The following is a 21,862-nucleotide window of genomic DNA, read 5'->3' on the forward strand; positions in this document are numbered from 1 at the left end:
TAATCCCTATTATGTAATATTAGATAATATACAGTCTTCTTTGCAGAGGCCTTTATATAATCTATTTAAAACTTTATCAATTCATATAACTTTATTTTGACTTTACATAATAAAATACTGTATACACAAGGCAAAGTTTTTCACAGCAGTTCACATTGGTTCTTCAAACCTCTCATGTATGGCTTTGAAATCAATAATCAAGACGAAATAACAACAGTTAGTTGTTGAGCAGTGTTTTCAGTGAGTGAGTTAGTGTGTTTATAATAGCAGCCATGGTGGCAGAGTGATGTGTCAATGCATTCACACTTTGGTCACTCGGGGATCTTCCTGACGCCGCCTCAGCAGCTTTAAGCAGACACACGTACTTCACCACGACCGCGTCCACCTTGGCCACCACCTCCCTCTGCTGAGTCTCAGAGCTCAAACTTTCCACAAGTGACATGCAGGCTTGTGTCAGGCAGCAGAGTGTGTGGAAGCTTTGCGTCAAAGTGAGCAGCAACTCATCTGGATTGCTGTACTCTGTGGCCATCTGACTGCAGGCGCTGCCCAGTGCCCGGGCCTGAACGGAGAGCACTTGGTTGAGCTTCCCCACATTCTTCTCGCTGACATCGGGCTCCTCGCTCCTGGAGGACGGGCCCACGCTGGAACGAACCAAACTGATAATCTCTATGGCATCTTTACGGGCTGCTGCGAACCCTGTGAGGATGCTGTAGGTTTTCCCCTTCATTGAATTGACACGAGCTAGCCTGGTTTTAAGGCTCATGTCCTTCATCGCTGCCGCCTGTTGGCATTTACAGTCTGCTGGCCGGGCGGTGTTCCGTGAGAACAGAGGATGTGAGGCCCTCTCGCTGTCTTCATCATCAGCATCCACATTCATCCTTCTTCTTGGGAAGCAGTGACTAAATGGCACATGGCACCTCAAAGCACCCGTATCCAGCCTTTGCACTGATGATCCTGGCAGCAAAGGGGAAGTTCCTCTAGTGAGGCTTCTACCCGAGAAGTCAGAGGGAAGTGAGCCTTTGGACCAGCTTCTGGGTAATGTTTTGGCTGAGAATGTCCTCTCTTCTTTTGGGGGGTCTTGAGACTGAACACTCTGTCCTCCACTTTTCCCTGTAAGTGTGGTTTTGGTCTTCGCGATCAGTGCTTCAAAGCTCTTGGACCCTGGCATTAAGGTGCTCCAGCTCCTCCTCAGCATTCGAACCCCACGTGGCTTCCTGAGGCTGCCTGTTGTGGGGTTCCAGGAAGGTCCGCATGAGGGGAAAGCCAGGTCTTGTGGATGGGGTTCGGGGTAGCCCTGTGACTGCCTGCTGGGCTCTGTGCTACTTCTTAATGATGATGGTGATGTGGTTGTGCCGGTGGTACTGCTCTCATGACAGAGATCTAAGGATGAGTTGTTTCCCTCAACCTTCTTCAGCTGTGTGCAAGCTACACTAGGGGCAGGAAGACAAAGAGAATTATTAAGCATCTCCAGAATCAAAGCTCCCACCTTTCATTATTATAATTACAAGCACAAAGAAAATGCAAAATTCTAGTTAAATAGTTAAACACACTCTTGATGATTGACTCACTGTTGTTCTTGATTAGTTTTACCTGTGGTTTCTTTTATCTTGGGCATTCTGTGGTTGCCGTCCCGTTGAATCCCAAACCCAGGCTCAGCGCTGGTCGCTGCATGGATCTTCCTCAGGAGTGTGGGGTCCACGGGATGGCCGGCCTTGCCGTGGCAATGAGGCCCGTAAGCCTTCTCCTCAGCAGCTACGTGACTCGGGCCTTTGGGTGAAGGCTCGGACAGTCCGTGTATGTTCTCTGCAGCGCAATGGGGAGAATCCATGGGAGTGGCACAGCTGCTGCTTCCTGTGCTGCAGCCGGCATCAATGGAGGAACACTGCGAGCCCTGGAGAGAGTGAATGCCCTCGCTCTGCATCGATGACATTCGCTTATTCAGATGGTATTCATATAACCGTGTGACATCTTGCTCAGAGGGTGGAATCTTGATTTGCTGCTGCTCATTATCCCGGGATGTGGCATCCTCTGTGGGGGGTGGACCTTTACAGGCCGATCGGAGATGGGCATTTAACTGCTGGCTCCTTTCATTTGACTCCTGTTTATCTCTCTTCAGTGTCGACCCATCTGCCTGGGAAGCCTGTGAGTCACTCACACATTCTGGAGAACTTTCTCCCATTTTGTTTTTGGATGCTTGCTGCCGTTTTGGATGCCTGTCTTTAAAGTGTGTTCGCCCCAAATCAAGCTGATTCATGTAGTAAGAATCTCTCACAGTGAAAGCGTTATATTTACCCACCAGATGAGGGTCTTCCTCTTTATTCAAATCTTGAGGATTCACTTGGGGCCGATCTGATGAATCACTGGTGTCGGCTTGGATTCGACTTTCTGTCTCCCTTTGTTTTCCTCTCTGCCTGGTCATTACTGCACCCATTTGCATCTTGGTGAAGTATTCACTGACTGATTTTGTTTCCATGGTCTCTGGCTCCATTTCGCCTCCATCTGAATGAAAAAGCTGGGAGGAGGACACAGCAGATGATTTTGCCTCTTCATCATGATGCTCCTGGGGGTTGCACTGCACGGCTCCCTCTCTTCCATCACTACTCGGAGGGATCTCAGCTTTCTCTTCATTCAGGGCATGGTATCCTTCCGTCATGCTTAGATGGATCCTCAAGTGGTTCTCCGAGTGTCTCTGAGCGGTGGCCAGCTCTGAACTCTCGGTCATCTCAGAGGAGTTCGTCTCGTTGCCAGAATCTGAAGAATCGGGACTAAATGCTCGTGATATTTCTACACCTGTGTGCCACAGAAAGACAAAGACTTTATTAAGAATTGGGCTGGAATAGAACAGTGATGACAATGTAAGAATGTAAGTGAGGCTAATGTGACATTTGAAATAACATTAAAATGCAATCACATAAAAATGCAATAACACCTCACTTTAAATGACACTCTCTATATACAGAACAAAAATAGACTTTTGTAATGTTACCTCATGATGTTCACTGTGCCAATGTGCAATTGAGACAAACAAACAAAATGATCCACAAAACAAGAACAAATCTTGGCAAATGAATGATACAGGGATGAGCAACACGGTCACTTAGATGCTTAAAAGAATGAATAAAAAGTCACACAAATGGAAACATCGAACAAAATGGGCTTTATTGAAAAAAAGCAACAACTCAAAAATGAATGGCTGGAACATTGTGTGGTGTTAATGAATGAACGTTACAATAGAGTAAGGAGAACCTGTGCCACTCTCGGACTGTGCAGGACTCTGTTCCTCAGATGCAGCGAGGGCCTCCAGTGCCTGCAGGGTGGACACCACGGCATTGTCCAGGGGCTCTTCAGAGCCCTCGGCTCCATGCGTGGGCACTGAATCTATGAGGGACACCGGGATATCATTGCAGGGCCTCTGGGCCCGCGTCCCGGCCCCCTGCTGATGCTCCTCCTCATCAGAGCTGTCCCTGAAGCCGGGAGGAGGAGCAGCGATGGCCAAGTTAAGGGAATACAGCAGGACATCGTTGTCCTCCTCGTCATTTCCCTCTGGTGGTGGAGGGAGGGAAGTTAGGTCTATGATGTCATCGCTGGACCCTGAGAGCGAGAGCAACGTCGGTCTGTCAATGTCACTTATTACTATGTCCTCCTCACAGCTGATGTCATCCTCATCCTCTGCATCGTCTGTTGTATCTGCATAGCAGATATCCCGCAGCAGAGGCTCCTCAATGCATTCAGCAGCACCAAAGATTTTGGTGCTGTACTGATATCCATCACCATCTTCTATGGCATCCATCATCTTATAGTCCTCCTCCAGACGTCTGTACATGGGGCTTTGATTGTCTACGATCTCTGGGCTGTCGTCCATAAGTCTCTGATAGCCCAGGTTTTGGGGGTTTACACTATCTAAGTGATGATCTCCAAATATGAAGGAGACCTTTGCACTCCTGGGAGATTCCTGGGGTACGGATCTTGCGACATTGATCAACGGTTGGGTATGAGGGATTCTGCAGCACTCTGCTCTCTGAGCCACATGCATTGAGAACTGTGGCTGGTGGATCTCATTGGCGTAGACTGGAGGATATTCACTTTCACATCTGCCATGATGAAGGTATTGACACTCATGGTCAGAAAAGTCTTGGCCGCACATCTGGTTGCTTCCCTTATGGGGCGTACTGTAAGTACACTCGATGGCCTGGTAGTTCTGCTTCACTCTTGCCTCTTGATCTGTAAAGAGGAACCAAAAATAAAAGCCTTATATATAGACACCAAACTGAATCGACTCACTGCCTTGTTTTAATCGGTATCTTAGTACAATATCCAGCATCATGCGCACCCCATTATTGGACTTGATCTTGAGGATAATTAGTCTTAGAACTCTCTTAGTAAAGCATTCTATCTATTTTGTAGAGTCCAATTTTAAATGATAGAAAATACTACAGTTACTAGGTATTAGGTTTCACTGTTTTAATATTTAGCGTTATTGGTGAAATTATATTTTTTTCCATAAATTCAAATGATTTAATGTTCAACAGCGAGTGCATACTTTCCACGTAATGATTTCTGACCTCATGCATGCAAGATAATGTGCGATAATAAGAAAAAAAAATATAGGTAGTTTAGTCATCAGGCATCAGTTTTGGAGAGAAGAAACAAGATTGGATTTATAGTGTCAACCTTGGAAAGTCTCTCTCTCTCTCTCTCTCTCTCTCTCTCTGATAGATGGGTGACATGAGGTATATATGCATTGGCCTTGAGCAGTGAAAAGGTTTCCCAGTCCCCGTGCTAATGTGTCATCTTGAATGTGCTTTCGTACGTACTTGTCTCAAAGCTCTCTGTGTTTTTGGCCACATTGAAGATTGAGCGCCGAGAGTCCACCAATAATCTGTAGTAGCCAGCAGTCAAACACGCCAGATTCATTGCATCTACAGACTCCATTAAGAGAGTGATGGGCTGTGAAAAAGGCAGATAAGGAGACAACAATGAGCACAGGACAAATGAGAGAATGGGGCTGTAGAATGAGGCCATAATGATTCTGAACAGACCCTGGCTTTGGTAATAGTGGATTATTACTGCAACTGTTCAAAAAGAAGACTGTGGATAACAACAATCACAAAGCCAGTAATCGTGTTTTCATTATGAAAGTGAATTAGATTATTATTACCTTTACATCCAGAACATGCAGTTCCACTCTAACCATGCTTTCATCTTCTGTATACATCTCAATACGGTTCACGTGACTGAAATCCGCCAGTAGGGCCACCAGGTTTGTTTTGGGGTTAATCACATGGCTGATGCCGTATCTGGGCCCGACCAGCAAAGTCACTTCTGTATGCTTCTCACCTTGCTGTAAATAGAAGCAGAGTGTCAAGCAGACGCAGAGCCTTCTTTGCATGTGGTAATGAAAAATGTAAGCACAACATAACAAGGCAACACAACAAGATGGTTTCACTTACGATTAGAGTGGATTTGAACACGCGTCCACCGTACAGCCTCAGGTCGCTCAGATACTTCAAATAATGTACCTTTGCCTGTAAAGCAGTGAGCTGAAATGGGGAGGGAACAAGGAATGCAAGATCAGATACAAGCTGAAATTAAGTGTCTACAGCCAATATGAGCTTGCAGCCTTTTGTTGTAACAACATTCTTCGAGGTTGTGGTGAAAAGGCTTTTCAAATATGCAAGAGAAGACGAGGAAGGCATGAAGGAGAAAGAGAGAGGAAAGATAGTGTTCCAAAAAATATTGCTCCAAAATAAAATTCTCCTCTATTCATACCAAGAAGTGTGAGGGCAAGGTTGGGTGATGACAGGTGGGAGAGATACTCTGTGTGTTTTGTACCTTTTTGCCAGGTGGAACCAGGTTCTGGTTGGTTTTGAGGATGTGAGTGAGGGCCTTCTTGATGTTCTTCTCTTTCATGCTGGACAGGACAGCGGGAGGCAGGAACAAGGCCAGACCCCACTCCTTCCTGCAGAGTCACATTTCAGAATAGAAAGTGTCAGGCCACCATTCTTGACCGGTGATTGATTACTGAGCCCAGAGGTGAAGTGAGAATCATTTACTAACTGACAGGGAGGCTTCACGACAGCATTCTTTCTGTCCTTTCTATTCTAACGAGGGAAAGTAACAAACAAAATGACTCTACAGTGAGGAGACCTGCAGGTGAGTTGAGCTGGTGTTGACCTGCAGAGTGAACAGAGTGAAAGTCAATCTACTTACTCGATATACTTGAGGGAAACCTTCTGGGACTGCTTGGCATTGATGGTTAGAATATACATTTGCAGGGCAGCCAGACGGAGTGCCGTGTCGTATTTCAGCTCTGACCCGAATCTCTCCAATACCACATCATTACAGCTCTGGAGGAGGCGGGGAATGAGGAACAAGAGGAAATGTCACTTCAGTCACTGCTGTTATCGTGAAATGCCAAAGGACAGAACACTGTTTTGTATTATCGGCATGTTATGCTCTTCACCTGGACATAAAGGTACTCAAAGGCGATTGCATCTCTGCGGAGAAGTTCCACGGGGTCCTTCGGGACGAAAGCGATGCGAAAAAAGCATTTCATCTTGTGTGACCCTGGCCTCTGCGTCACCTAGAGCACAAACAAAAAAAGGAATGTTCCCATTACTCATGAGGAGCAGTGTCTCAGAAACAGCAACAAAGGTCAAATATTTACATTGATGGCATTTAAAAGTCTAAAAGTCAACAGCAACCGAGATCGAGCATCGGTAAGTGTGAGCGGCGTCTCACCTGAGTTAACATCTCCTGTTCATGCAGCAGCATTAGTTTGCTGGCAGAGCCCTCAGATCTTTGCTCCAGCACCAGAGAGAAGTGCTCGATGCTTTTAATGGACAGCTTTTCTTGCAGGGTCAAGATAACATCCTGACACATAGACGGAGTCACGATTAGAAATGATGCTCACCATGGAAACAAGACAGCCGCATGCTCGCCGCTGCCTCACAGCCGTAATTCATCTCCACCGTAATCATTGTAAACTGTCACACTTATTTGATAAAAGCGAAAAATATTAAATCTCATTGAATAGCTTGTCAAGTTCTCCTTCAAGCATTTAATTAGGTTAAGTTGCTTTTAATGAAACATAATTCAAGTTCAAATGTGTTAAATAGCTTGACAATAAAACTAAAAATCACTTTGGATTTAGCTGACACCCCTTAAAGCATTTCACAGGGATTTCCAGCTCTTACCTTAATGGATGTGTTACTGTCGAATTTAAATGATTTCGTCTGTCCGTTCTCCAGGTAGACTTTCAGAACATTTGGCATAAAAAGAAGGGAGTTGTCCTTTATGGTTTCCTGTAAACAGAGTGTGGATCAGACTCACATTTTTTGAGCAGTGCAGCACTGGATATTTGTATGTGAAATTCATTCCGTGATTAAATGATTCTTAGGAGAATCGTTGGAGTGTTGCAGCTGCTGTTCAGAGTATTATTCTCACTAGATGCGAAAGGTCTGACAGCCTCCCTGCTTTGAGTGGCTTTTTTCAAAACCTCTCTGCTGTGCCTCAGCCGACAAATCAGGGAGGCTCTCTGCAAGAGGGTCCCAATTTTCTGTCATTTATACCCACATGCTGCCATTTCCACAGAGGTAGAATGATGGGTAGAGAGAAGTGGAATGAAATGGCTCATTTCTTACTGTGGCGTGTCTCAATTTTACAGTGCGTGGTTCCTTTTAATCCTCTACATGCCAAGTTTAAAAATTCAAGTGAACAGCTCTCATCTCCTATTCATAACTCAGATGCGCACAAAACAAATCAGTTTCCTGTTGTGTTACTTACTGGGACCTGGCCGTTGACGATGACCTCTTCAGCAAAGCGGACTTTAACAGGATTAGACTTTAACTTGGCCTTTTTGGCTGCGCTGATGAATGCCGATTTGGGTGACTTAGGGAGATAGAAGAAGAAAACAAAAGGAAGAGCGTTAAAGGCCAAACTAATGAGGTGATTTGTGTACTTTTCAAGCTCCGCAAGGACAAGGACATGTTTTTCTCAGAAACTTCCATTTCTCCATTTTGTCATGATGCAATAAAAGTGTCTCTGAGTGAGAACATGAAAGGAAGTGGTTGTGTCATCAAGGCTACACAACAAAGCCCTGTAGGTAATAGGAGACTAGTTTTGATGTCTTGTTTGATCTGTTCCTTATTATTGGTTTGGATTAACACACAGAAGAAATCCCCTTTCAGGTTTAGTCATTTAGAAGCTAACGTTCCAATTAACTCTTCAAATACAGAGAGCACAAAAAGGGGAAGGATGTTAAACAGTTCATTTTTTTTAAAGCCTTGCAGGTTAGAAACAATTCTAAATGTCACACTGAATCGAGAATATTCATAAGATTTCTGCATCACAGCTGACACATCTTACATAATGTTCTGAGTTAATTTCAGGAGGATTCATACATAATTCCGTCTTCAATGATCGGATTCATGATCTGCAAACAAAGGCATAATGTATGTTGTTGGCACTCTCTTCACCACCATCTGGCGCTTCATGACTCCAGTAGATGTTGATGTGACAGGTTCATCTGAGGACTTGCAAGGATCGGAGGCTAGAACATGAGAAGGCTTGGAAAGACTACAGTGACTCCCGCTAACTGGCATGGAATTAGCCGGGCTCTACGGCGTCACTGACACTGTGCCAGCACCAACATATGGCGTGATTAATGACTCGCCTTCACAAACACAACAAAATAATCAGCAACAAACACGGCAATTATTAGGATGTTCTTTCATTCTTAAGAGTATGGAGGAACTCACTGGGTACGGCTGGACAACAGTCAACACTATGGATTCCTTGCAGCTCCTGTAAACACATGAGAATGTCTCAGTGATGTAATTGGAAATGTGATGGCAGAGACCAAAACCAAGGCACAGAATCAAGATGGAGTGGCTTCACTTTACAGTTTACAGAATGTCACACAGGTCATATGAGGTCAGCCAAACTGGGATGAATGGAGCAGTTGGGAGCAAAAACTAATCACAAATGGTTTGATAATATTCTAAATGATGTAAACAAAGCAGACAGCATGAGTGTAATTATCAACATCAGGTCTACCAGCAGGCAAACAGCACTTCATCGTCGTACCTGACGAGGTCAATCACCCGCTCTCTGGGCGCTGAACTGACTGGCTCATCATTAATCATATTGATTTCGTCCCCTGGGATCAGCCTGCCTTCCGACGGACCGCCTGACAACACACATCAAATAAGCCTGAAGAAGGAACAAACTGCAGAAGCCAAAATCATTTTTGTTTTCTCTGTGTTCCTGACCCAAGGCTGTAATGAATGCTTACTCACTGAGCACCATTACAATCAATGAATCATCCCTATGGGTTTCCCCTCTCCTCTTTCTAGCTACGCACATTCAGGAGGATTTCATTTCCTTTGGAGGGATCTGTTGATAATAGCCCCAGTTTGAATGACTCACCGGTGTATGAACGCTCAGTGTACATCTGGGTCAGTTTACCTGGTGTGACTGAGCGGACCACCACAGGTCTCTCGCTGCCTGCCACAAAGCCAAAGCCGAGCACTGGATCTCGTCTCATCTCCACCTTTCGGGGGGCTGGTGGGACAAACTTGTCCCCGTCCAGACGAACCTCCTCCAAGGAGCTGCTCGGAGAGAAGTAGCTGTGGGAATAATCAAGGGACAATCACAATCAATATTATGATCAGTATCAGGTATTACTTTATTTAATGAATAATTATACTTTATAGGCATTCCTTATGTTGCAAAATGAATTAATTTGAGATCATCCGAAAACAAATTCTACCAAACTTGTAATTTTAAAATAACATATAAATAGTATTGTAAAAATGATTAAATATAATAAAACACATGTAACATACAGTCTCAGTAAAACCCAAATGAAACATGAATTTTGATATTGTGAGTGTATTGAATCATTACACAGCCATAGAATATTGACAGAAAATAGAGGGATCAAGTGTGAGTACTGTGAGAAGCACCAACAGCTGCGGCCCAGAATGGATAAAGCTGTTTGATGTTTTGACTGAAGGGACAGCTGTAAATTTTACACTTTCAAATATTTGCAAATTAGTTGTTTTTGTGTTTGTGAATTCCACAAAGTGTGCAAATATGTAATGTCTCCGAAATAGAACGTGTGGGCGATTGCACTCCAGCTGTTGCATTATTTAATTGCAGATATCTTAACATGACATCGACCCTATTCTCTAATACTCAGACCCTAGTGGGTGTTTGTAACAGTTCCTTAGGTTGTGCGATAGTCAGAACCTTCTATACTGTATATACTATATGACCACTAATTTCCTGCATTTCCTCAATTCCCTGCAACTGAGTTATTGTTCCAAATTAACATATCTTCTTCTGAAACCGAAAGCCACAAATGTGATCTGCATGTTTCACAGCATCTCGAGAGAGACACACACACACACACACACACATTCTCTGGCATCAGCTCCCAATGGTGCCAGCAATGTTGGTTAATTAATGCCGTAGGCAGACAGTGTGTAATTTACAGCTATTCCTGACACATTCACCACCAAATACCAACAATTAATCTTTCAAAGCACAAGAAGAGAGAAATACAACATCTCATGCATGATAAAACTCAACTTAACCTGAAAGGAGCTATACAGCAATGAAGCTGTCATTATATGACAGTTAATAACAGTGTCTAAAGGGAATGGACAGATAAAATAATGCATTCGTTTACTAACGTATTAAAAATGCATTCTTTAGATTTTCATCAAATTTCCACCATCATTTAATAATGTCTCTTTTCCCATCACAGTTAATTTGTCTCCTGCTTTGTACATTTAATTGAAAACCTCTATTTTTAAAAGACAATCTGCTTTTGTTCCACACTAAACTCAAACTGCATTAGCAACTTTTGACCATGAGGGGGCAGAAAGACAAACGAGCTTAACTTAATGGAGTAACTTGCATGTTTCAGCTCTTAATGTACAGCAGTTTCACCAGTTTCACTTCACCAAATCCATAGCTATAGAACTCCTGTGATCCCGATTAACTGCTGTGCTTGTTGCTTTGGAACAAGAGACTCACAGTACGAGAGGGAAGTGTTTTTTCTATTTTAAACAATGTTACTTAACAGTCTGGGGGAAGAGACGTCCACCACATAATTACAGAACTCTGATTTGAGATCTAACAAGCATCAAAGACAGCTGGGTTGCTAGTTTACTTTATCATCTTAAAATAGAAGAAGATCAAAAAGGTTTAAGGTCTCCTAGAAGAAGAGGAAGACATAACACCAAGAAACACTGATTAAAGAACAGGCTGCAGGAAAATCCACAGGAACTTCTTCTCTTTCTTCTTCTAAAACCTCCGCCTGGTTTTAATTGGCCCGTATGCCACATGAACGGTTGCATCACTGTTGAGGGGACAATGGGCAGGTATCAGACACAAAAACCTATCCATTCCCGCACAAAGAACACTGAAAGAGCCTGGATAAGAACAAGATGAGTCCAAGTGGCCACGCTCCGATGCTATGTAATCCTACAGAAAATCACTAAATGGCTCTAATTGTTCTGGAATCCATCTTTGGTTCTGTTCCATCTCTCTCTATACTGTACATATGTCCACCCTGCTATATTCTGCCCCCTTGTACATCTCAAATACTGCTGTGTTTACACATTAGCCTCTTCTTCACAAGCCTCAGTCTGACAGTACTTTTAAAAGATTTTTCTGAAAAGCTGAAATGCGATACTGTGTGTTTTTGTCAATAAGATACTGCAACTATCACCGCACTGGAAATATGAGCATTAGAGAGAATATAAATCCATTTTAATTCGTTTGAAATCAAGTTATCTGTGTAGATTAGACGCCATTCCAACAATTTTATGATCACTGCAGGATAAAGCTGAAATGCTGTGTCCTGATGTATCTGTCCAATAACTCCATCCCATCCATCTATATCATCTTTAATTCTGTCATCCAGTTTGGATTTTTGCTGTCACTTGTATCTCTTATGTAACACATTCAACAGATTGTGTACAAAAAGAACCCCATATGGAACTTTGCGTTCAGGAAGCTTACAGTCTCCTCTCCAGCCATGACCACCTGCTAAAAGTGGCTCTCTTCCCATTGTGCTGACAACCCTGCATCTAATGGTCCCTAATGATACCTCTAGCTGCCTACAGTAGTTTAGGCAACAGAAAAGCTCCACAGAAGCTACGCTTGGCCTCTGCTGTCAGCGCATGAAGAACACTGCAACTTTCTCAAACTTTCTCATTTTGGACAATGAGGTGTTGAGCTCATTAAAAAAAAAGCATTATCCTCTTACACTTGTTCTGAGAGACAACTGTGACAAACTGTAGCTGGTGAGTTATGCCTTCGTTAAGTCATCAAATAGTGAGAATGGACACAGTCACCATGCACTTGAGCAACTGCAAACAGCCATCACTATTTTGCTCTTTGATACTTAGCAGTAGAAGGGTCATCAGTAGAATGACAAAACAAGACTGGACACAATTTGTTCTGTTCTTGGAATAATAATAATAATAATAATAGGTAACGGCTAAATTTGTTAGTGTTCTTAAAAAATCATCAGTATCCAGACCAAATTAAACCTATCGTAGAATAAATCTGCCGTATTTTTCTTTGTTGAGATCAATGTGCTGTTTTTGAAGAAATCAAGACAAATATAGAAAAATGCCCCCTGATAGTCAAGAAATCATTAAATAAAATCCAGGATCTGAAGGATCAAAACGACTGGATCTTTGTTCTTCCCTGAACACCGATCTGCCAAGTTTTATCAATATTAGTTCAGAGCTTATTCGTGCAAACAAACCAGCCAGCAGATACAGAAGAAAACACAACCTCCTTGTTTGAGGGAATTAGTTGATCAGACAAATTTAATACGACATCTTTGAACATCACCAGCCCTAATGTAACTTTGCTTCATCACGTTAAGTGCTGCGTGTCAAACTGTACATATAAAACGTCCTTCTGTCACACAGAGCAGACACGTGTTTCATTGAGAAATTCAACACTTGACTGGAATCAGAACACTGCAGTCTTGACAAACTCAGATTGCTACTGACAGTGACATAAACACACACTAGATTATTCATAGGAAGAAAAGCTAAAGCTGGAGCCAAATCAGCCTTCATAATGTGCTTCTTCCAGACACACTCAGCATCCAGCCCTCCTTCGTTCTTATATAACTCGCCCGACATCACATTTCTCATGCAATAACTCATGTGTGATAAGTGCTCTCCTCCTCTCCAGTACACTACTTAAATAATCATATTTTCAAGCATCCACTATACAGCACATTTGACTCTGAATAATATTAGAAAGAAAGAATAAATTTAAACAGGAACGTAAGGATTTCTCCTCGTTTGTGTAAGAAAATTACATTCACAAATATTTTTTACAATGTCATGCAGTGAACAAAGCAATAGGTGCACACTAGGACCTGAGTGTAAAAGGCAATAGAGGAATAGGAGGAAAGCCTGGCTATGCTCTCGTGCAGCAACAGAATAGCAAGCAAGCATTCACTTGTTACACACACACACACACACACACACACACACACACAGACACACACACACAGACAAACTCACACTGGAGCAATTGTTTCTCTTTACCTGCCTGAAAAGTTATTCAGAGGTGCCTAAGGATCAATTATGCTGATAACGCTACAATCCAGCATCCTTGCTGATACGCGCAGACTCTAAGAGCGTGACATTTCCCTGCACAGGTGAATTCTTCATCAGTAGAAGCACACACAAACACACACAGAGAGATCAGGATGGCAACTGCGTGCGGGGATATTTGGAGCATGTGTGTGAAAGAAAGGGGGAGAGAGAGAGAGAGAGAGAGAGAGAGAGAGAGAGAGAGAGAGAGAGAGATCAAGGGAGAGTAGGCAGGGGCAAAATGTGTGCACCAGTGGGAGGAGGCGAGAATCAGTATTCTCTATGCACAGATGGAGGCAGGGTTGGAGGCTGTGACGTGGCTGGAATAATCACAGGTTGGCAAAGAATCTGAAACATCTGGGCGAGAGAAAGCTCCTCTCCTTTAAACACTGTGAGGCACTTACTTGATGAAGCAGTCACGCCCCTCTCTATTGGCGCCCATGTCCCATCCATTGGGGGGTCCCTGTGAAGCAGTCCAGGTCCCTGAAGGGGGAGGCCAGCCCGAAGCTTTGGTCTTGTGGCTAAAGATGCAGAAAGGGAAAATAAATCATCTGTAGATTTGCTTCATATCTTCAATATTCGCGGTGTAGCTCAGCATTTCAAAATCAGCAACATTATCCTGTAAATACAGTATGAATCTGTGTCTAAGTCAGAATTTCCTCTGCACAATTCTCTGTGTGAATAATAATAATAGAAACAAATGAGTCATGACTTCATGTGAAGCAATTCAAAGCTAATGATGAGAAAATGCCTGATCCCAGTGTGATATACAATGTTATGTAACCTTGGTTCATTCAGTGAATACAAATCAAGTTAATTATGTAACCTCAGCATGCAGGCAGGGTTGTCATGCCTCACTCTTGAGCTTTTACAGGCATGAAATTGGTTTTGTGTCTAGATGTCAGCAGATTCTTTTCAAAAAAATAAAAGCCCAAGGGAATTCTGCTTTAAAGTAGTTATTCGATTCGCTCAGCGCCAAAGATGCGTTCATAAACTTGACTGTATCACTCAGGAAACTATTACTTACAACTGTGTGAAAAAGATAACAGCCATCTAAATCTACACTTCAGTTGATTTTATTTACATTTATGTGTTACAATCAAATGCTAACACGTAGCTGTAGATTCAATCTGTGACGAGTTGTTATGGCGCAGTTTGACATAGGAACTGCTGTTACGGGTTTAAAATGTTTCTGTCTCTTATTCCTTTTGCGTCTTATGTGCGTCTTTCTGTCCATCAGCGTCTCCCTCGCTCTCGGTCTTAGTGTCTGTGATGCTAATAAAGCACCGGCTCAGAGTTCTGTCACATCAAAGGCTCGCCTGCCATGTAACTGGGCCTCTTTGCGTTCATTATTCAAAGCCCCTCTTTCTTTCCCGCTAAATGCTTCCCCACTTACTGTACCGATGATAATATGATGATGCGAACGTGTGTGTAAGAGCAGGTGTGTGTAACGAGCATTCCTCTTAGCAGTACATATTAAAAAAACAAGGGGACATTCCTTCCCTCTTTCATTGAAGAGTCAAAACTAAGCTTTCAGGGCAGCTTCGGCTTGTTGGGTCTGTTTTCGGTGGCCTAACAGTTAGCCAACATGGAGTCTAATGTATAACCAAAGGAGCTAATGTTATCTTTGGATTGTCACTGTTTAGACGTTAGAGTTAGCTACATGTTAGGTGTGTGGCCAGTGAGATGAGTGACGCACAAATAGCTCACCGCAGCCTTAGGTGTCAACAAAATAATGCACCCACAGTTAAAACACAATTTAGGTCACCTCACGTAATCACAAACACACCTTAAGTGCTAAAGGATTCAATAAAACATAAATGATTAAAAAAGGCTAAAGCTAGTGCCGTATTTTGCTGCACATTGCTGTATGTATTTGCCCTCCGATCGACAGTCGAGTTCACCCCCCGTCCCTCGTCATGGATATGGATTTATTTGACCCACAGTACATTAGCTGGGCGATGGCCTTGGTGTTGTATACATAGAACATGTTTCCTCCAGGTCACATAATGCTCTATGTGTGACATCACTGGACTCTCTCTCACACTACATGTTCATGTTACGGATGAATCCTGTTTCTATCCTCCATTTCAGGCTCTCAGGCCAAGTAAAGAGCAATTCTAACACAAACAGGATGTGGTGCAGCTTTACAGATTTTAAATTAAACTACAAATCAACTCAGATGTATAAACAATTCTAGCATTTATGCAATACTTTTTATGAAATTCTTTGACTAAGTTTCCTCTGAAAAGTGATTCAATCTTCAGATGTCTGTAGGCTAGTTGAGCATTGTACTCACAGTTTCAAGTGATGTGCCTTCAAAATGCGTTTCCTAGTTGATTATAGCTCCTAAAAAAATCCATTTTCTTTTTGCTCAGCCTCATGTTTGCCAGTTGAGTTCTGGTGGCACGGTCATAGCTGCTCTGATCTTTGATTTCCTTTGTCTGTGGACAGAAGGTGCATTATGCCATTGAGCAAAGGTACTCCAGCTTACACAGACGCTGAAAAGGTTCACCCACTGGTGGACAGTGAAACCGATCTTCCTCAGCTAGCATTAATAAATGATGCCTGCACTGTCACATTGGACTGAGTAATCGAGCGCCAAGTGGGCAAGCAATGCTGCACAATTCATGAACAGGTTACCCAAGAGTCACAGCGAGGACAATTAGAGCAAGAGGTAATAGTAATTTTTCCAAGACAAATACATATAGGTACGCAAAGGACACTTTTAAAAGGGAAAATAGATCTGGATTTGCCTGATACTTTTAATAATTGTATTTAAATATCTTTTATGATAAAAACTATCTCTAGCGCATTACCAATAGCTTTCAATTTGACCAACTGCTTGATCAAAAGAACATGGAAAGGAAAAATGATGCAGGCACATATTATATATCAATATAATAATCAACCAGTTTTCAATCAAATGTATTTCAAGCCTTTGCTATCACAACAACAAGCATCAAAGCCTCCTCATTAGCACTGGATGATCTAACAAAAAATCCATTTAAAGAGTCCTTTCTATGGATTTGTCATCATATATCATCATTAAGATGAACAGCACCAAACAATACTCCTACTACCGCTTACAAATGTATCATCTATCTATAATTTGGGGTATATTAGTTTAATTGCACTGTATGGGAGATGGAAAAAAAGATCACTTTTCAGTCCTTGATAAAAGTTGCATGACCAATGTGATCCTTGCTTTATCACAGCTGCTCACTTTCACTTTCATCCCTCTCATATAAGTTAGTTAAAGAGAAAGAGACCATTTTAGTGTTACAAATTCCTTTTAATGAAAGAAGTAACTTCTGCTTCAAAGACAGGCCACAGGTAAAAAAGAGCATTCCAACACACACAGACACACACGCTCACGCTCAAGTCGTCTGAATAATTTACATCTGTAATCTTCATGGGTCGGCTATATGAAACCAGTCTCTACTAACACGTGGGAATTAAAATAAGAAAGAATGACAAGAATAAAACAGATGGAGCCTGTCCCAGCATGCACTAGATGCAGCTCATAACACCCCAAAGGCCATATGAATCTCATTCTCTTTGATTGGTGATATGCCATAATTTGTGTTTGTTTCAAAAGGTTATGAAACAATTTTGGAGCCTGTTGAATTCGGGTGCAGATCTGGCACAACAAACAGATCCAAGACCTTTCAAAATCTAATTATTTCTAACATTGACGGATATATTAAGTCAGATGAATACACCAATCTCAATGAAAGATTATTTACCCAATGATAGACTATCAATAGGTGCAATTTAGTCCAGCTCTGGATGAGGATTTGGATCTAACATTTATTGGATTTCTGCACAGTCACAAAAAGGGCAGAAACATTGAACAACCTCTAATTTGCAGCTGAGATGATGCTGACTGCAATTTCATGTGTCATCTTATAGTTAGGGAGATGTATTCAAAGACATATCGTTGGGCTTTGGTGGAGTTCTGAGCTATGTGAGTGCCATTGTATTTCTCAATTCAAACACTCACTTGACAAAAATGATAGAATGTCAGAAAATTCCTGGGTCGACACAATTTGCTCTATTCTTTTGTGTGTCCAGTGTTCAAGTCACCGCTCTCTCAGTGCTCTTTAATGAGACAGAGACATTTACGCAGCGAGCGAGCGGCTGCTAATGTAGGGACAGTGGTAGAGATGTCTCCTGGGAGGAGGCTCAGACAGACAGGAACCTCTCTGATTAAAGGTTTTACCCCTCTGCATCCTGCTGGGGGCAGAAACACTCTGCTTTCTGCCTCACACAGCATCTCTCTGCTTGACATATACGAGCACTGCCTTGTCTCTCCTCCTTTGGTCACTATAACAACACAAGATATACAATCCAATCTACTGTGTATGTGTATGTGTGCTACTGCTGATATTGCTGACGATGCGATTACACAAAATTACTCAATTTATACTCATAGTCTGTCCCATTTGTAGATGGTGAACATATTGCTGTGGTCAGCCAATTGCAGATCAGGCAATATAGGATTTGATTGTCTATCACACCAGCACATTCAAGTCTGCATTGCAAGACAGCTGCATCAAGCTCCACTGTAGCCCATATACTGTACTGTAGACCTCAGAGTAGCACAATTACATAAATATTTAATACTTTCACCATGACACTTTCTTCTGTGCCAGACTGTTGACTGTTCATTTTATTTTTTTGCCATTAGTCCAGCTGAGTATTACATTTCTGTATCCATTTCTGAAGCGCTGATATTGTTGCCATGGGCAACAGCACAATCCTGAGCAGCTCTCTGTCTCTACATGGAGCGTTTTTTTTTTTTTTTAGTTAGCTAATCTCCTCTGGGTGGAAATAAAACAGCAGCTGGGAGGCATCCCACCCACTATGATCCTCCTCCTATTCTATGATGAGTAAGAGAGCCTTTAGAGTCCCAAAGGCCTTGGGTACCTCACCTGCTAAATAGCTGAAGTCACCCTGTGGAATCCAAAAATGTGCAGTATATTTAGTACAAATACATACAGTATATTGTGATGTTGCAGAATTTGGAACAAACCCGATGTGATAATTTATTGCACTAATTGCACCATATATTTGGTATATACAATATGCATTACTTTTCTTATTGATTTGGAAAATGTGCTCAATAACCTGATGCAGTGTATCTCTCCCTTCTTTGTGCTATTTTTAGACTTAAACATATAGCCAGCTGTAATAAAGAGACTGACTCAAGTAAAGAATGTATATGTGTTCACAAGTCATATCGTTCATCATTATGTTTCCATTGCCCCAGGCGCCCTTTGCTCTGCAGTGCTTTATGAAAAACATTAACAGAACATAGTGATGAGCTTACCCTGTGGGCTCTGAGCTAGCCCTGAATACTGCTGTGCCTCATTGTGTTATTCATTGCTTTTATGCTAAAAGCTCTAAAGGACAGGGCTAAATAAATAGTTGGCTGAAACCTCTTTCAGCAGCCAGCTGGCTCCCATTAACAACCCTGAGCCATTTTTGTTCTACTCTTCCCTGAGAGGTTCTGATAAGTAAGACAAATCTTTTGGGCTTCATGTACTGTGGACATTCAGGTTAATCAATTTGCGTCCACTTCAGTGCATCCTGTTCCGAAAATCTGCAGTTTAAACACATCCATCATTGGCTGGGATAATAGATTGGCTGACTCTTTGTCAAAAACACAGCAAAGGATGAGCCAAACAAGCTGCAACTCACTTTGTCAGTTAACAAACACTGTTTAACATACGGGGGGAATTAATAAAAGAAAAGTCGCATAAATCCTTTGTGGTACAAACAATCTGCACCCTGCTCACACACACATATTTTATCAACTGCACTCTGCATTCAATCAGCATTCATTCTGTCACCATATGAATACAAATTTCACAATTGGAGTTGAGACAGAACATCTGTAGTCACGGCAGCATGTATTAACACAGCATTTCCTGACAGCTTGACCTACAGTTCAACACAGAGACAATGTCTCAAACAATGTTGCTCAAATGGTTCAACCTTGATTTCAGAGAGGCCTTTGCTATCTAACTGTCTCAGTTGGGAGTCTTTGCGCCCCCCTCCTTCTCCCCTGCTTCTGCTAGTGGACAGTTGTGCTTTTGACAGCAGAGTCATTTTTAGGCTGTAGGAATAGATGACGAGGTGAAATTATTCGTGTGCTGCTTCTCTCTGTAAAACTTTCAGTCACAGATAAATAACGACGGCTGACTTAAATTCTTTCTGGCAGAAGAGAGAAAAGATTGTGAAGCAGTGGTCACCGGTAATGAGAGATAGCATCTCTGTTTGTTTGGCATTATTAACAGTGACAGGATGCAGTGACGTTGGTGGCCCTCTTGGAGATGTATCATAAATGCTGCTAACTGGAAAACAGTCCTGTCATCTTAAAGTACAAGCTGTCTTACTGCAGGATTGTTTGGAAACAAAAAGCCACAATTTGCTCGAAAGGGTTAAAACACTGAATAGTAAAGCACAGCAATTATGTAATGCCATCCTTTTGTTTGACTAAATCAAACTAAAGAAAGCAAATCCCAGTTCTGTAAGCTGATGACTCATAAGTGGAATGAAATACGCTGCATAGGATTTTGGCAATATGTCTGGTGCTCACATGCCCCATTTATGCTCACCTACTCTTTACACTAGTGGTTTGTGCTGCTGCTGCTGCTGGAACCAAATCCTCTAGGAGGATTACTGTCCACTGGGGAAGATCAACAGAATCTAGCAGACCCATGGGTGCACAAGGTGAACTGGCATGGCATGGCATTACTGAGAGCTGTTTGTTCCTACTATTGCTTGTTAAAAGTGTTCCAAAATCTAACCCTTATAAGGAAATTTGCTTTTATGTGAAAAACAGGAAGCTGTATCAACCAAGGAAGTTATGAGTGTTGATGGCGAACTTGACAACTGACAGGTTACAATGAGCAATGTCCGTACAGACAGACACAAATGGCCTGACAGGTATATCGGTGGTAAAAAAATAAAATAAAATCGAATACGTAAACATTACAAAGAGACTTTTAACTGTTGACAAAATATCTGAAATATTTGATTTAGCAATGAATAATCCTAGAATAAAATAAAACAATAATGTCAAAATAGGCAGGTTTTCAAATGTAGACACAGATGGACTAAATGCTGAAGTTACACACACATGAACCATCAGCTTCAGCATCCACCCCCACTCACCATCCTCCTCACTTGCTCATTCATTTCACATAACATATATGACTGCACAACTTATTTCCACAAGCACTAGTAACTCAGCATTTTTCTATTTGTCCCCCCACATCAGCCCCCTTTATACATGTTCCTGTATGAATGCATCTCAATGTAAATCACTAATATATATCTCACCACCTACTGAGCACATGCCACACAGTGACAGACAGGCACATAGACATCAGCATCTATTCTGACTCACCCTGCCAGCTTTGGCATCTTCACAAAGCTGAACACATCCATGTGTGCTGGAGACTGCAGTCAGGGCTACAAATTTACCACCTACTTCACTCCGGCTCCATTGTCACTCTGTGTGTGTAGCGGCAGGGAATAAATAATTCAGAAAAAAAAAGTGGAGCTTCCATAAGTCAGGTAGAGCGATTAGTCCTGTTGTCTGAGCTTCTGCATGGCTGAGTGATTGCTGTGCCCTCGGCTCAGCAGCACAAATCCACAGTCCACGGGAAAAGGATCTGGCAGCGCAGCTTCCCCTGGTTACATCCTTCAAAGCATGCCTCTGTTAGCTGCGTTAAGCCACCTTCATTTAATTTCCATGGCGGTGGAATGATGTGCTGGAGCCGCACAGTAACAACGGCTTTGGAGAGAGGCTGAGAGAGCAAGCGTGAGGGGCAGAGGGAGGGAGGGATGGAGGGATGGAGGGATGGAGGGATGGACAGGGGGCGGTGGCAGTGGTGGTGGGAGATGACAGTGGTAAAGAGAGGAAGGAGGAATGCAAGAGGATGATGGGTGGGTGTGCGTGTGTGTGCGTGATTGCATGTGTGGGTGTCTGTGTGTGTGTGTGTGTGTGTGTGTGTGTGTGTGTGTGTGTGTGTGAGTGTGTGTGTGTGTGTGGGTGTGTGTGTGTGTTAGGGGGCACAAGAGCATCGCTGCTGAAAGATGCAGTTAGCTTCCAAGAATTCCCCGAAGCAATTCCTCATCAATCCCTCGTCATATAGTGTGTCTGCACAAAGCAGGAGAAATGGAGAAGAATCCAGGTGTTTTTGTCT

General features: G+C 42.5%; 1 protein-coding gene across 1 annotated transcript; it reads right to left on the reverse strand.

The window, feature by feature from the left end:
• Positions 1-217: 217 nt before the first annotated feature.
• LOC143015739 (FERM and PDZ domain-containing protein 4-like) lies at positions 218-21,343 on the reverse strand. The gene is made up of 17 exons (XM_076169796.1): positions 21,061-21,343; positions 14,045-14,161; positions 9,469-9,629; positions 9,088-9,190; positions 8,760-8,805; positions 7,786-7,890; positions 7,197-7,304; positions 6,742-6,873; positions 6,464-6,583; positions 6,211-6,347; positions 5,833-5,959; positions 5,451-5,540; positions 5,159-5,341; positions 4,815-4,947; positions 3,247-4,221; positions 1,591-2,790; positions 218-1,425 (listed from the first exon to the last, which is right to left on the reverse strand). Exons 1-17 carry the CDS (start codon positions 21,099-21,101, stop codon positions 218-220), a joined length of 4,986 nt encoding a protein of 1,661 aa, XP_076025911.1. The 5' UTR covers positions 21,102-21,343.
• Positions 21,344-21,862: the final 519 nt, after the last annotated feature.

This window comes from Genypterus blacodes, unplaced genomic scaffold (genome assembly GCF_046128005.1).
Source record: "Genypterus blacodes isolate CSIRO-AG114 ecotype Tasmania unplaced genomic scaffold, CSIRO-AGI_Gbla_v1 ptg000214l_1, whole genome shotgun sequence".
Classification (NCBI taxonomy): Eukaryota; Metazoa; Chordata; class Actinopteri; order Ophidiiformes; family Ophidiidae; genus Genypterus; species Genypterus blacodes.

Bases quoted from the DNA above. Each gene is read 5' to 3' on its own strand.
- LOC143015739 (XM_076169796.1), bottom strand. From the start codon at position 21,101: ATGGATGTGTTCAGCTTTGTGAAGATGCCAAAGCTGGCAGG. The intron at 7,305-7,785 runs GTAAGTAACACA...CTCTGTTTACAG, and splicing joins TCGTCAACGGCCAGGTCCCA to GAAACCATAAAGGACAACTC. The intron at 6,874-7,196 runs GTAAGAGCTGGA...TCTATGTGTCAG, and splicing joins ACAGTAACACATCCATTAAG to GATGTTATCTTGACCCTGCA.